Source organism: Melospiza georgiana, chromosome 4 (assembly GCF_028018845.1).
Source record: "Melospiza georgiana isolate bMelGeo1 chromosome 4, bMelGeo1.pri, whole genome shotgun sequence".
NCBI classification, from domain to species: Eukaryota; Metazoa; Chordata; class Aves; order Passeriformes; family Passerellidae; genus Melospiza; species Melospiza georgiana.
The window spans coordinates 71,418,230-71,432,747 of NC_080433.1; the positions used below are offsets into that span (position 1 = coordinate 71,418,230).

Sequence of the window (14,518 nt, forward strand, 5' to 3'; positions counted from 1 at the left end):
TGCACAACTATGCAAAGCCAATGTCTATGAAAAGAAAATTTAAATCAGCATATCCTGGAAAACCCACACAAAGGGGAATTAAACTATTTCTAGCATCAACAATGTACTTTTTAAGCACACAACAGCACGACTTGATACCTAAGATTTTTAAAAAAAATATTTGAGAGCAATTCTTTTATTTTCCTGTTTTATTCCTACATAATTAAGCAATATTCTTCTTAAGCATTCGTTTAAGAAATATCCTGCAAGAATGAACAAAAAGATTATTTTTTGAAAATTTATTATCTATTATTTCTAAAGCTGATTTCCTTGACTGAATAAAATACCTTTTCTTTGCTGTTCCAAGACAGTATTGAAACTGCAACATGAAAAATAACCTGAAAAAGTGAGCTGAGCAACCATTGGTCCATGATGCTTTTGGCTTCCTGGATGATACAATTTTCTGCCAGGTACTATATTAAGTATATGTATTTTTACCATTTAAAAGAGATAGCACAAATACTCTTCGGAAATAAATTGTCACACTTGTTGCTATTTTGAGAGGAGATTTCTTCTTGATGACTGTGCAAGGACAGAGAGAAAAATGTATAGTTGCAGGAAATGGGGAAAAAAACCCTAAGGTTTGAAGAATTTTTGGCAGAAAGGGGAAAATGACAAGATTTTCAAGTGACTGGAGCCATGCTTTGCTAGCTTCTTTGCAATAATGTGATAATAAAATTGTGATGAAAACTTACAGTACTCTATACTTTTCAAAATCTATTTTAAGCCTTTTAGTTCAATAAAGCTTTTATAAAATATTATGACAATGAAAAACCATGGAAAGACGTTTGTGAGGCAGAGTGCATGAAACGAGTTTCAAAGCAGAGGCAAATTTGCTTCTCTGAAGATTTAACTGTGTGCCACCATGGTGGCAAAGGGCACTAAATGGCTGCTGGTTTTAAAAGCAGCCATTTCACCATCCCAGTTCTGCCTTACTGCATAAGGGCTCTGCCTTTCATAAATCAGTTTTAGGATGTGAATCCTGAAGTTCTGATGCTCATCAGGAATATGACAGACAGCAATACTGAACCCTCTGTCTGACCATGGCTTTCTGCAATGGGCAATGCACCAACAGGAAAATGAGTGCCACAAAAAAGAAGGAACACAGTTTCCACATATTGGGAATGTCATCTGAGCCCCAAACATACTCTGAAAAAAGTGCTACCAAACAATTTCAGTCTTAGAATTGTGTGGAAAAAAAAAAAACAAAAAAACCAGCAATAAAATAAAATAAATAGAAATCCACCTAGAAGCACATTACTGCATGTGAACTCCAGTTAGCTTTAGGCTGAATAGGGACAGCCATATTTTAAAGAAAATGAAGGAATTGGCAGAAACAGCCAATGTGAAAAATATGTCTCTTTTGGAAGGCATAACCAACCCCACAGGTACAGAAGGGCTTGTTCCTCATTGTAAATGTCTGGATAATATGGATAGTGTCTGCCTGTGTAGCTAAATATGCACTAATTAAAATATTCAACACATATTCCTTGAAAATTTCATACTAGGATTTGCCTTAGGAAAGAAATAATTTCAATGCCGCTAGTTCTTTCCTCTATGTTAAAAGCATACTACTATATTTACTTCAGAAATAATACAAAATACTGTAATTTCAGTCAGGATGTTTGATGAGTAGAAATTAATGTATTAGCTAATCCATTACAGTTATTTTTCTTACATTCATATTTAGCATTTTATTGTTCTCTGTATTTATGTACTTTGGTACACGAGAGTACAAAAAGGTTTTTTATAGGTCACTTAGGAACTTTCTTTTGTCCTAGATATTAAGTAAGATTTAAATACCAATACCTTACTGATTCATAAAAAAGATTTCCTTACTTTGGAAATAAGACATAAGCTTCCACATCACTCAAAGATTTTGAAAATATTACTCTTTCTAAATATATTACCTTCAAATTACAGACATAAGTGACAGCAAAACTATTTGCTTTGTGGAATTATTTCATATAAGTAAATGCTTTTATTTGCTTTCTGGCAAGTAAGAAGCTGAGGCAAAGAAAGTCACAGCTTACAGCGTGGTCATACAGTATACCAATCGTGTCACCAGCAAAAGAACTTACATCTTTTATCATCTTCTCCTTAAATCATTCTAATGCTTTCTTTCTTGCTCTGAGTAGGTATTGGACTTGAGTTAGCAATTACTGCACAACATTTGTAATATTGTACTCAGCCTTCCTCTCAAATTTTAATTATTTCTACTTTATTCCTTAACAAAACCCTTAAATTACTAAATATTCACAGTTTATTTTTTCTGCAACTGTCAAAGCAAAATTTGCTATATATGTGATAAAACTAATCATTCTGACCTTGAAAAAGTCTGTTTCCTTTCAAAGAGTGATCTGTTTCCCATAATTATTTTCACTTTAATTTCAACTATTTTATGAAAGAGAAAGGGAAAATAAAAAATTGTACAACCAGCTAAAGTCTAGACAGTGACGTTAAAAGAACTATATTAGGAAATATTTGATAATGCTTATTTGCTGTCTGCAAGCAATGCTTGTTCTGATGGAGAGAAAAAAGCATGGGGGAAAGGAAATATTTCTTTGAAGAAATGCTGTTTATAAAAATTCATGAATTTATGTTTGAATGTGACTGTTAACTCTGTGTTTTACTTGTTTGGTGCACAGAACTCTCATTCTCAGTCTAATGCAATTATTGACTTGTATTTCTATTTCTATCTGTAACTATTTTGAAATACAGATCTGTGAGTGTTATGAGTACAAATGATGGTCTCTTACATGGTGAGAGTTCTTCAGACTGTAGAGGACACTCATCATCAGCATTGAAGTATTTGTGATTTAGAAATGTGCTTCACTGTAGGTTCTCTAAGGCGGGGCGTGGAATTTCGTACGAGAAAAGTCTCACACACTGGTGTCATAGCATGGTTTGTCTGCTTAGCAGTAAATACAAGTCATGGAAAGGTATGGAAGGAAACAGTGTTCTCTGCACACAGTTCTGTGTGACAAGATGCTTGAATATAAAAGACATATGGTTCTAAAATGAAGTTTGCACATTTGAAAACATAAGCACCACATAAAAGTCTCAGAGGAAGGCAAAAGAAGGGGATTTGCAAATAGAAAGCAAAAATGCAAAGTATTCAACATGCAAGCTAAAGGCATATTTAATCAAATAATGGTCTGAAAACTGACATTAAAGATACAAGATTTTTTCTTGTCATAAAAATTAGTGTCTGGGAAATCCTACATTAATATCATTATCTGTTTGCAAAGCACCAAACAGCCACTGAATTTACAACACCTCAGCACTCTTAATAACAGCTCTGTGAAATGTCACAGCAGAACTCCCAAGAAAATTAAGAAGACACAAGAATCTTTCTTAGCTGAAAAGCTGAATTTGGAAATATTTAAAGACTTACCAAACCCTTTCGTCAAACAAAGCAAACTTAGAGTTTATATTGCAGCCAGGAAAACATCAGTGTGGTTTAATTGTCAAATAGCTACCATTTATAAAAGCCTGCATGAAGCAGTAAGAAAATCTCATAAACCACTACCTACAACAGGACACCTCTGAAGGAAATCTGAGCTACTGCTACTAAATCTACATGTGTAGATTACATGAGCAACAAGGCAATTCCCTCTTTGGGAAGGGTTTTGTTCCATGCAAAAATGAGTGTTTTAATCTATGTTCCTCTCACTGGACAAGAAGAAAGAAATCCCAAACTCTAAATTGGGAAGATTGTATTGAGGTCTTGGGGTTGTGATGGAGAAGAATATTAAAAGCATTGGAGAAGAATATTAAAAGCATTGGGAAGTCTATTCACTCAAGAGCCTGGTTATTCTGGGCTTTTTTACAAGTACTGAAAGATGAAATGGCAGTGTAAAGTGAAGTTGAAAGTATCAAGAACAAAACAGAAAGAAAGGCAGAAAATTCAGGACTGCATTAAAATCCAGTACTCTATAAAACATACTTCATAATTCTAAAAAAAATGAACTGATCATTATTTTGCCAATTATATCTTTTTTCATATTGGTTAAAAGTCCTTTATGAGAAGAGATGGAGGAGTAGAGCACTCAATTGCTTCACACTGCTTCAGAAGCACAGCTGGAGTTAGGAAGACACCAAGAAACAGAGAAGACTCTGCAGACATACTTCCCAGATGTGAGTTAAATCTTTCTATGACGAGGAAATCAAATATCTTCTAATTTTTTTCATGTGATTAATGGAATTAGTGATAAATCTAAAAATGCATATCTACATTTTATACATATTTTTAAAATAAAAATGGTAGACACTGTGGTTTGTGTTAGCTTGCATGGCTGTTGGAACAGAGTGACTATGATTTTTGCATCTACTTCAGAAACGTATGTCCTAATTTATTACCTTATTAATGTATTCCATTATCATTTAAATTTATTTATTTAATTTCTCACATCTGTACTTATGAGTGTAATCCCCACAAATTGCCATGTTAATGAGCAGAAGGGCAAGAAAATAGGATTTCCATAGGACGCTCTATAAGAGGCAAGGAAAGAATCCCTAATTCTCCTAAATCTGGTAAGATTTTACAGGGTTTCAGAGAATTGCCAGTAGCACTGCTCCCTTCACAGTGAGCACTGCAGACCATGCAGACAATAAAGCAGCAAATAGCACAGAAGAGCAGCACCAGTCACGCACCTGCTCCACGGAGATATTTTTGTAAATGACTGTCTGATTCCACTCAGGATTCAGGCTTTTCTGTATGTACTTGGTTCTCCGCTTGTACTCAGCGCTGCATTTGAACAAAGGAACAAAACATTACATTAGTGAGCTTTTGTTTCTTTCAGCTCTAATACAGAAGAAACCCAAAACACCCATAAACCAAAAACCAGAAAAAGAAAAGAGCTGCATCTTTCGTTTCTGCAGCAATTCAGGGTTACGAGAGGACAATGAGAGCCTTTGGGATGTTTTCTTTGGTATGCTTTTATGAGATGGTCTTTTAAAACATCTCCTGACTCTTCAGCAGGCTTGCTCTGCCTTAAACCATTTCAAGATAAAGCATCACTCAGCACATGCACATAGGACTTTGTCCTCTCATTGTAGGTATTGGGCTCTGATTCTAAATTGAGGTGATAATGCATTGATTTCTTTTCCACGACCATCCCATTAGCACTTTAAAGTAGCACAAATTCATTATATTTATAGATTGCAATCTCTAATTACAGGAATCCCATCTCACAAACACATTTAATGAATGCCATAAAGTAACTAATATCCTGTTAATGATTGAAGAACTAATTTCTTATTGATCATGTTCTCTGCCTATACCTCTAGCTGTACTAGAAAGAAACACAAAAGTGCATCAGGATCACTTTTTTTTTCTCATGTCAATAGGCAAGAACAAAGGTTTGGCTGCATAATCTGTTTTAAAAATAATTCACTAATGCTTTAAATTGTACTTTACATTCCCTGAGTGTTGAGAAAGCAATACACTACTCTTAAACAGAATATGGATTAATCTAGCTCTGTGAGCTTTGATGTTAGATTTGCTTTCGTTCCAATTTTATTTTAGCATAAATTTTAATGGAAAACTAAAAAGCCTGGGTAGGAGAACATGAGAATTTTTTAATACTTTGAAAAACCCACAAGATTTAAGGAAAATAAACTCTTTCTGTATATACCTGCTACCTCTATTACTAAACAAAATGTTCCCAGTTTTCCAGCACTAAGACAAAATGGCACAACATAACTTGCATATGTCATATTAGACTCTTTTATGGCTCCCCTACAATAACTTTTGGTAGTGTACTATTCTCACTTCTGATTTAACTGCTTTGGTTCACACTGTGGCATGGTCCCAGACCTAATGAACTAATTCCTTTCATATGAGATTAACTGAGAAGGATCACTCAGGAACACATTTAATCAGCCAGTCACTAATGATGCACCATAGCTGGTACCAGGTTGGAACAGTTCTGATTTATGGTTATATGAAAGATACATGTGCATTACTGGCACACATATGTTGATGTGGGGACTTCAGCACCAGCAGTTTCACTCTATAAACTCAATTCTGCTGTGCAGTGATCCCATCTAATTAATCTGGTTTCAGGGTGGCTTTATTCTCCAAAATGAGGTGGCTCCATCCAAGCTGCCTGCTAGCCTGATATCTTGAAGTGAAAGGGATTTGTAGCTATTTTTCCTCTCATTTTTTTCTCTAGTCATTCTATGTATTTCCACATATTTTCTTGGACATCTTGCTATCCACTGTCTTTCGGTTTATTGAAAGATGTGAAAGGTTTTGGGACCGGTTAAACAAAGTATCTGTTCACTTCTGCTTACAAGAAGAAAGAAGCAGCTCTCCAGAGTTCAAGGCGATTTAAAATTTAGGGGGGGCAAGAGCATATGAAAATGAAACTCACACAAAGCTATTTCTTTGCATATCTTGGAAAGAAAGCTGAAATACAGAATCTGAATCCATTTAGAAATGAGATTTCAATGGTAAAAAGTGTTAAGTATTGCAGTTAAAATTCTAAAGCACCTCAGTAGCTTTCTTTTCCCACTCTCTGGTATGAGAAAATCATCCCCTGCCTAGAACATCCTGTTGAGATGTCCCATGACCTACTGGTTTCAGGGAACTGATTTACTTTCATTTCTTGAAGAAAGTGGGAAAGAATCCTTTGCTCACTCAGCCAAGAAAACGACACCAACATTCCCTTTCCTTTCTTGGATCTCCTTTTGCAATAGTAGGACTTCATCACCTTCTCAAAGTTTCTGATTCTTTTTTGAAGTGTGTGAGAAGGTGATTCATGCAGTGTTGAGTTCCAGAGCTTGCAAAAGATGAAATTGCTGTTAACATGGCAGCTCTGAAATATTTCCAGTGAAGTCCATGGAATATTTGGATCTATAAAGGGTGAGCTGAGCCCGCGCCCATGTAGTCTATGTCTGTGTCTATTGCAGAGGGAGGCAGGAGACCCTGACCTCCTCCAGAGGTGCAGAACCAGGCTAAGCTGGATGGAGATGGGGTTTTCTAGACTTCTGAAGGGAAGGATCTGGCAAACATATTAAGTTCATACCCCTGATGCACCTTCCCCACAACAATTAACAGAGCAACAATTACCAGATTAATAGATGAAGATGCGTTTATAAAATGCATTCATTAAACCAGTCACTGGTATGTCACTGATTGTGAAATAATTTGCCTTTGAAATTCAAAGAGTATTTCTGTGTGAAAAGATACAAATAGCATACTTCTTCTATTTATATTTTTCTCTTTGATTCCTGAATTATAATTTATTAACATATAATAAAATTTATTAAGTATGATGAAAAAAGCGTAATAGAATAACCATGTTGAAAAGTGTAATAGAATACACATATGAAATGTGTAATTTTAACATATTAATTGAATAATTTCAGTAATTAAAAAAGAGACAGATTATAGAAATCTGTTTATTGAAATTATTCTGCTCACTTTTTTAGTCAGGGTATTACTTTTAAACAAATTTAAAATTGGGGTTGGAATATTTATGTTCTTAGCCTGGGCTGATATAAGAATATCTTGAGAATTGAGCTTTGCCTTATGTTTCCAGGACAAACAAAGCACTCCTAATTTCAATGACTAATTTTTTAGTTTGTTTACCACAAATAACCACTTATGTGGTCAAGCAGATTTAATTATCCATCTGGGCAATTATCTAGAATTATACCTGGCTTTAATATCTATACACTGTGCAAGACAAATAGAGAAAAATATTCGGTTTCTTTACCAAAAAGAGCCTTTTTTTCTTGGCAGTAACACTGTTTAAAATCTGCATACAGGTTCACAGTTAATTATTTTTCAAATTTCAGTGACTGAGAATGAAGTTTTAGATACCTCTGAATTAAATTCTTTTGGACTTTAAAAGACATTTTGCTTCTTGTCAGAGTTTGGTCTCAGAATAACACTGCACAAAGGAGCTTTAACTACTTGTTCCCAATTCCTGAAATGACCTAATTAGTAAATGAAAACCAAAACCATACCACAGTTTCATGCCATCAAAACTCACGAGAACTCTAGTTCAGTGCACAGGCTCACTGTGTCATTCATGCATAGAGAAAATGAAAGAATAAAGTTGGAAGATAGTAGACTCTACCTGGCGTTTTGGACAACCATGACTTGTCTGCACATCCAGAATTTACAGAGTTAGGAACACAGGGGAAGCAGCGTAAGAGAAAGTGAGAACAGAGATGGAAGAAAACATGAATAATGGGTAGTTTCTAGTATCAGAATCAAAGAAAATAGAGGTATTAGGAAGAATAAAAAGTCTAGTATGGATTTAACTACAAATTAAAGTTATTCAGTAGCAACCCAAGTTCCTACTTTCCAAAAAAAGTCAGGGACTTCTAAGAAGCTCTTAATTTTCATTATTCCCTAAAGGCCTAAGTTACATGCAAAACTAAAACAGTGGCATGCTTTAAAACAATAAACCCAAACAAAACTAATATCCAATTCTTCATAACTTGGCAACAAGTTTAAACTGATATGTCATAGGATGAACGTGCCTTAGTTCAAAGTCTTATTTCCATATCAGTGAATGTACCTGCAAAATTCCCACTAAGAGTGATTTGACAAACATTTTATGAGACCCTGAGGTTCATTTAAAAACTTCTCAAGCTTTAGCACATCTTCCCCTTACATTCAGTAACAGTTTTTGGCCCAGTGCTACTGAACAATATTGAATACTGTATAGCTGGAATTAGCAAGCCACAAAAGGAGATGTTTGGCTTTATTTGTACCACTCCTGCGTATGGGTGCTTGCCCATGTGCCACATGGTGAGCTGTGACCTGAGCATCCACTTTTCTGTTAGTCTGAGTAGAACAGAAGTACAGATTTTTATTTGCATTGCTCTATCCTAAGAGTCTTTTAGTATGAGCATTATTACACAAGCAGGGGAGTTTCCACAAATCTGTCTTTTCAATATAGAGTCTGATACATCAGCTTCTTTTAGATATATCCATTGTGTCACTGAAGTCAGCAGCAATATTATAACCATGCATTCTTTGCATTCTCCATATACATATGACATTCTGTAACATTAGGGCAAAAGAATAATTATAATACTGCTGATACAGAAACATATATTTTAAAAGAACTAATAATGAGCTATTTGTAATTACAGAGTCAAAAAAATCAATGAACTGTGAAAAAGTGACTAGTGACTTGTATAGTATTAAATAAAAAATTATCAGTATTTCTAAAACCATATCTTCACTCTTTAAAAAAAAAAGCTCCATAAAATACTGATGGAGAAATTTATTTTATGACAAGTATTTCTTGGCTTTTTTATTATACTGCAACCATAAATCTATCTCAGGTACTTTAATTTTGCTTTTTTGCAAATAAATTCAGATTGTTTTGAGATGAAGCAACCATTCCATGCTAGACTTAACATGCAGCTTGCTGTATTACAGGAAGTATTGTGTCTACTTAGTACATTTTCATTGAGACTGTTGTTATTTTAAATATTTTTACATGTATTTTAATTTTTTAAAGGAAACACAACAAGAACCACAAACATATACCTACAGGAATAATCATAATTTTCCTAAGGTCATTAGCAAAATATGTATATTCTCCTGGGAATAGGATCTGACTCTGTATTAAAAATCCACCATTTCTGCTGGTGTTGAACCTGGATTTTCTATAGCAATAACTCTTAGTTCTGTTTATTAATGCCACGTAGCAAACCTAAACTGAAAGAAAATTCAAGTTAAAATTTGTCCTACACTTACCCTCTCCCTGGAAGAAGATAAACTTTAACAAAGGGGTCTGAGTAGCCATTGTTGTCTCTGGGAGCAAGGTTTCTTGCCTGAAGGATGTGGATGATAAGGTTGCCAAGGTGTTTGTCATAGTTGATTTGAAGCTATTGAATGCATTAAAACACAGTAGGGTTATTTGTTACTTTCAGTTTCTGAGTGATTCAATATCTCCTAAACCCTTTGAATAAAATGAGTTTTAGACCTCTATGTTCCCTCCAAATAAACACATTCCAGAAGTTTCAGTCTCTCTCTCCTGACTAGAATGAGATGCTAGATCATCATACTGGATCTTGAAAAAAAATGGAAACACCCATATTCCAATCAGGAAAAAGCAAAGGAAATTTGAACCCTTGATATTATTCTGAGCAATAGCCCAATTTATTTAGTGTTAATTACACACATCCTATCTACCTGGAGGCCAAGTCTGACAAGCATGTTATAATACTATGGAAAGAATCTTAGTACTAATATAAAAGAGAGAGGTTAATCAAAGGGGGAAAGTCCCCCAGAAATCTATAGGAAGTTAGGCTTCAGTTGTTTCTGCTGTTCTCTTTTTGAGTGTTTTAAAAGGCTAAAGTAAAATTACATAATTTACATAGCATAACCATAAACTTGGTAGGGCATGGAAAGACACTGCAGTACAAGAAACCCACAGCAATTCTTGCTTCAATGGAAACAGACTGGAAATTTCTAAGGAAAAAACACAATAAGTGGCCAAAGATTAAGGATAAGAATGAATTTAACTATACTTTTAGTCCCTTTGGGAACAGCAGCATTTCCCATTCTACTGGTTTTATTTCATAATCCAACATTAAAGACGGGTGCAAAAATCAAGCACTGACTTACATTAGTGACATCAGAGAAAGGGATTGGAATTGAATAAGAAATAAGGGATTGGAGTTGAATAAGAAATAAGTTATGGAGATATTTTTGTGCAAACTTATTTCAAAGAAAAACACAGCCAGTATCAACAACTATCTACACAGCAGAAACTACACATTTACCTGTATTTCTCCAGTGATTGGATGGGAAGCAGGCTTTGTAGTGTCGGTGGGCTGCCAGATTAAAAATAAATAGATTTTCAAAGTTAACTTTTTTAACAGATGGGGCTTATACTGCGGCATTGCCACAAATTTTTTAAAAAACTGTCTCCAGTTGTTACAGTCAAAACTAATGGTTATAAATTTCAACAGCACTTAAAGTCCAGCCCAGCCCAGCCATTTTGATCAGCTTTTATGCAGGTACAGAATCAAACAACTCTAACACCAAATATTTACAGTCTGAGCAGACAAGGAGACATGGGGAGAAAAAACCACATAGCATTAACCCTGCCTAACATGAATGCTGCCAAGGGAAAGAAAGGACCATACCACATAAACACAGCAATATATTTCTGTCAATGTGAGGAAGGCAGAGAGAGGCAAAAGTTACTCTAATTAAAACTGAGTTTAGTCAAAGTGGGTAAAAAGAGTGAAAAGGGTACTAAAACTAAGTGATGTATATTAAGTGGATTGCACAATTGCAAGTCACCTCATAAAATGTCTTTTACTTTATTCTGTGTTTTCTGATAGTCAATTCAGCTACAACACTTTAAATTCCTCACCATACTTTCTGTGACATGAAATTTAAATTTTCTGTCCTTGCTTTCCTCTCTCCATTATCATTAAACTTGTCTAAGTTTTTGACAAAAAGCAATAGCATCCTGAATATTTCTCTCTGCCATTTTTTCCCCTCCTGTTTGTTTGTGGAAAATAATATCACCACTGGATTAGAATCCTGAACTCACAAAAATATGCTGTTCTGCTCAATGTTGGTGGCCTCTAGACACTCTGGAACAACCTCTAATCTGCAAGCCATCAGTCAAGCAAGAAAGCTCTGTTTCAGTAGTAGGATTTGAATATTTTTGTGTTCTCTCCATATCTTCTTCCTTGGCTGGTGCAGCAGAAAACAAATGGTGCAAACAAGGACAAACGTACTGCTCTCAGGAGACTGCTCTTGAAGCTGTCACATCCTGTTCCTCCAGATGTGAGCAGCTGCCTGGACATTATGCCATGTAATTTGTATTTCTATCACTTTTCTAGAAGAGTAAAAACCACCTGTCTCTTTTGTGCTGCCAAACACTCCAAGAAAACCCTTCAAGGCTCTTTTAAGATGTTGGAAATCAACTGCTTTAAATTAGGCCAATGAAGTGCCCACATTTCCTGCACCACAGCATGAAGTTAAGGTGATGCACTGACCTTTTCAGGTTTGTGTTGAAGAAACATTCTCTCAATCAGTCAGATTGAGAACTAACCAGAAATATCCCAGCTAAACACTATCACAATGAAAACACAGGAGAAAACTAGCCCAAATCTGCCTCTTGTATGGATATATTCACAGTCTTGTTTCCTTATGCACAAAATTTACCAGAAAAACAAACAAACAAACAAAAAGCAAAACAAAAAAAAAACCCCAAAAACTAAATCAAACTTGATTTGTCTGTAAATGCATTTGCATCCAAGAAATAATTCTCATGAAAAATTTTATAATCAGCTTCTCTTAGTACCTTACAAAGCTTTTAAAATGTTTAACTCATCCAACAGCTAAAATAAGTCAGCAGTATTCTATAAAATGTTCTGAATCGGAAATTAAATTTTAGATTGATAGCAACATACTCCGAAAATTTTTAGGTCCTTGACAAGACTATTCAGAGAGTGAATTTCACTGATTTTGCCAAAGACAGGGAGCTACCTGAGCATCATGCAATCTTTCAAAGTAGGGCATAAATGGCTTATATTTCTCATACTTTACCTCTGCAAATGGATTTTATTATACTTAATAGTTCTGACCTCAGGCTGTACTAGCACTGACAATACTGACACTACCAAAAATAACATGGAGCTAGCTGTCCTGTGGCTACAAAATCACTGTCAAATAGTCTAAATGCTCTCATTTTTAATAAGTTGGAACAGCAAGAATAATGAGTTTGTTCTCTCTGAATGTCATGTAATATGGAATGTATGAGTATGGATAATGTAGGAGGAGTTCATAGAGAAGGGAAGGGGCATGATGAATTTGTACTGAGACTTCCAAAGGTGGTTAAGCTATAGTTTGTAAAGTGGATTCTGTAAAAATAAATGTGCACTTTTATGTTTCTGTACCATTGTTGAATCACTGTATCATTTACAAAATTGTGATTCAATACATAAAACATTCTATTTTCTCTGATGTCAGCAGACCTAAAACTGATAATGAAGAATTACCCAAATATTTTAAAAAAACATGAATAATTTAGGCTGAAAGAAACCTCTCAAGGCCATCTGGTCTAATCCCCAGGTCAGAGCAGAGCCAGCTTTGAAGCTGGTTCTGCATTGAGAGGCAGAGATGCAAATAAGGATCTCTCTTTATCATGGCCTCAGTGAGGATTAATTTGTAAAGAGGGAAAGTATTTCAGAGTTGACTTTCAAAGGCACTAAAAGATCTGAGGATTTAGGGGAAAAAAACAATCCATTCTTCATATTAAATGTTTCTATAGGTCATTTATATCCTGGATGCAATCTTCACCATAGAATGATCATGCATTTACACTACAAAATAAACATGTCTGCACAAGATATTGTCAGCTCAAGGGTTCCAAGGGTTAAATCTCTCCTGTCATGGTTAATCACTTTCTATCTAATTACTGGTGATACTCCCACATGCACTCACACACATCATGTGTAAAATATAGTACTTTGTAATGCCATCACACCTGCTCAAGGAGGTTGTATGTCCATGACATGAAACTGATTAATGCAAGGCTTTGATGCACTATGCACTATCACCTTCTCTAGCAACAATAAATATGAGAAAATTGGCACTGCAAAATATGGCAGAGACCACAACAACATTTCTAGAGTGTTTATTCTATACAAAAATCCTCTTAAAAGTACTTGCTAAAAATAAAACCAGCTGCAAAAACAAGATCTAGGCAGTTTGAATATTTAGTCTGTCATGATACTTTGGCAGGGCTGCACACAGCCTGCCTAGAAAGGCTGTCAGCCCAAGGCAAAGAGCAGTTCCAGAAAGGATGAGCTTTCTCTTCTAACAGAGCTCAACACCATTATAAACTTGGCCTGAAGTCAATGAACAGAAACTATACAAGTCAACAAGAGCTATGCTTGTTATGAAAGAAATGCCCCTGACCTTGATTTTCACAAAAAAGCAAAGAATGTTTTAGATATTTACCTGACTAGTTCTGACTTTTGCATCTCCTACATAAAGGCATTAGTTCTAATATTTTTTTGTTTCATCTTTATAAGCCTAGAGCTGAATTTTCATAAAAGAATCCTAAATCCTCTGTGAAGCAGGAAATTAAATTTATGCATCTAACTTTAGGTGACCTGCTACAGTGCCAAAGCTGGGAACCCAGTCTCCTCAAGCAGACAGAATGGGGCACCTCTCCAGGATATACTACACAGCAAGGGCTTATGGATCTCCATAAAAATATGAATTTGGGAGTGTGATTCATCCCACCAAATGTGAGATCTACATTTCAGTGTAGATGGTGGCATGTGCACTAAGAACTCTGCCCTCTGCATGCAGTGCCTGCACTGGGATGGCAGGAACAGTGGGAACCGTACTTCAGAAACTTATTATTCAGTGGCAAAAACCATGCATATGTAAATGTATACAATATCCAGAGTATTCTGTAGTGAATCTAACTATTGACCTAAGGATTAAGCGATTCTGCCACACCCC

General features: G+C 35.3%; 1 protein-coding gene across 1 annotated transcript in view; it reads right to left on the minus strand.

Annotated features, from left to right (window-relative positions):
• The window catches only part of PCLO (piccolo presynaptic cytomatrix protein), a 322,461-nt gene that overhangs the window by 66,795 nt on the left and 241,148 nt on the right, over positions 1 to 14,518 (minus strand). The window contains exons 14-17 of the mRNA XM_058023738.1: positions 10,804 to 10,854; positions 9,773 to 9,903; positions 8,133 to 8,159; positions 4,696 to 4,789 (exon numbers count right to left, since the gene is read on the minus strand). Of these exons, the coding sequence (XP_057879721.1) occupies positions 4,696 to 4,789; positions 8,133 to 8,159; positions 9,773 to 9,903; positions 10,804 to 10,854 (303 nt within the window). The remainder of the gene's footprint in view (positions 1 to 4,695; positions 4,790 to 8,132; positions 8,160 to 9,772; positions 9,904 to 10,803; positions 10,855 to 14,518) is intronic.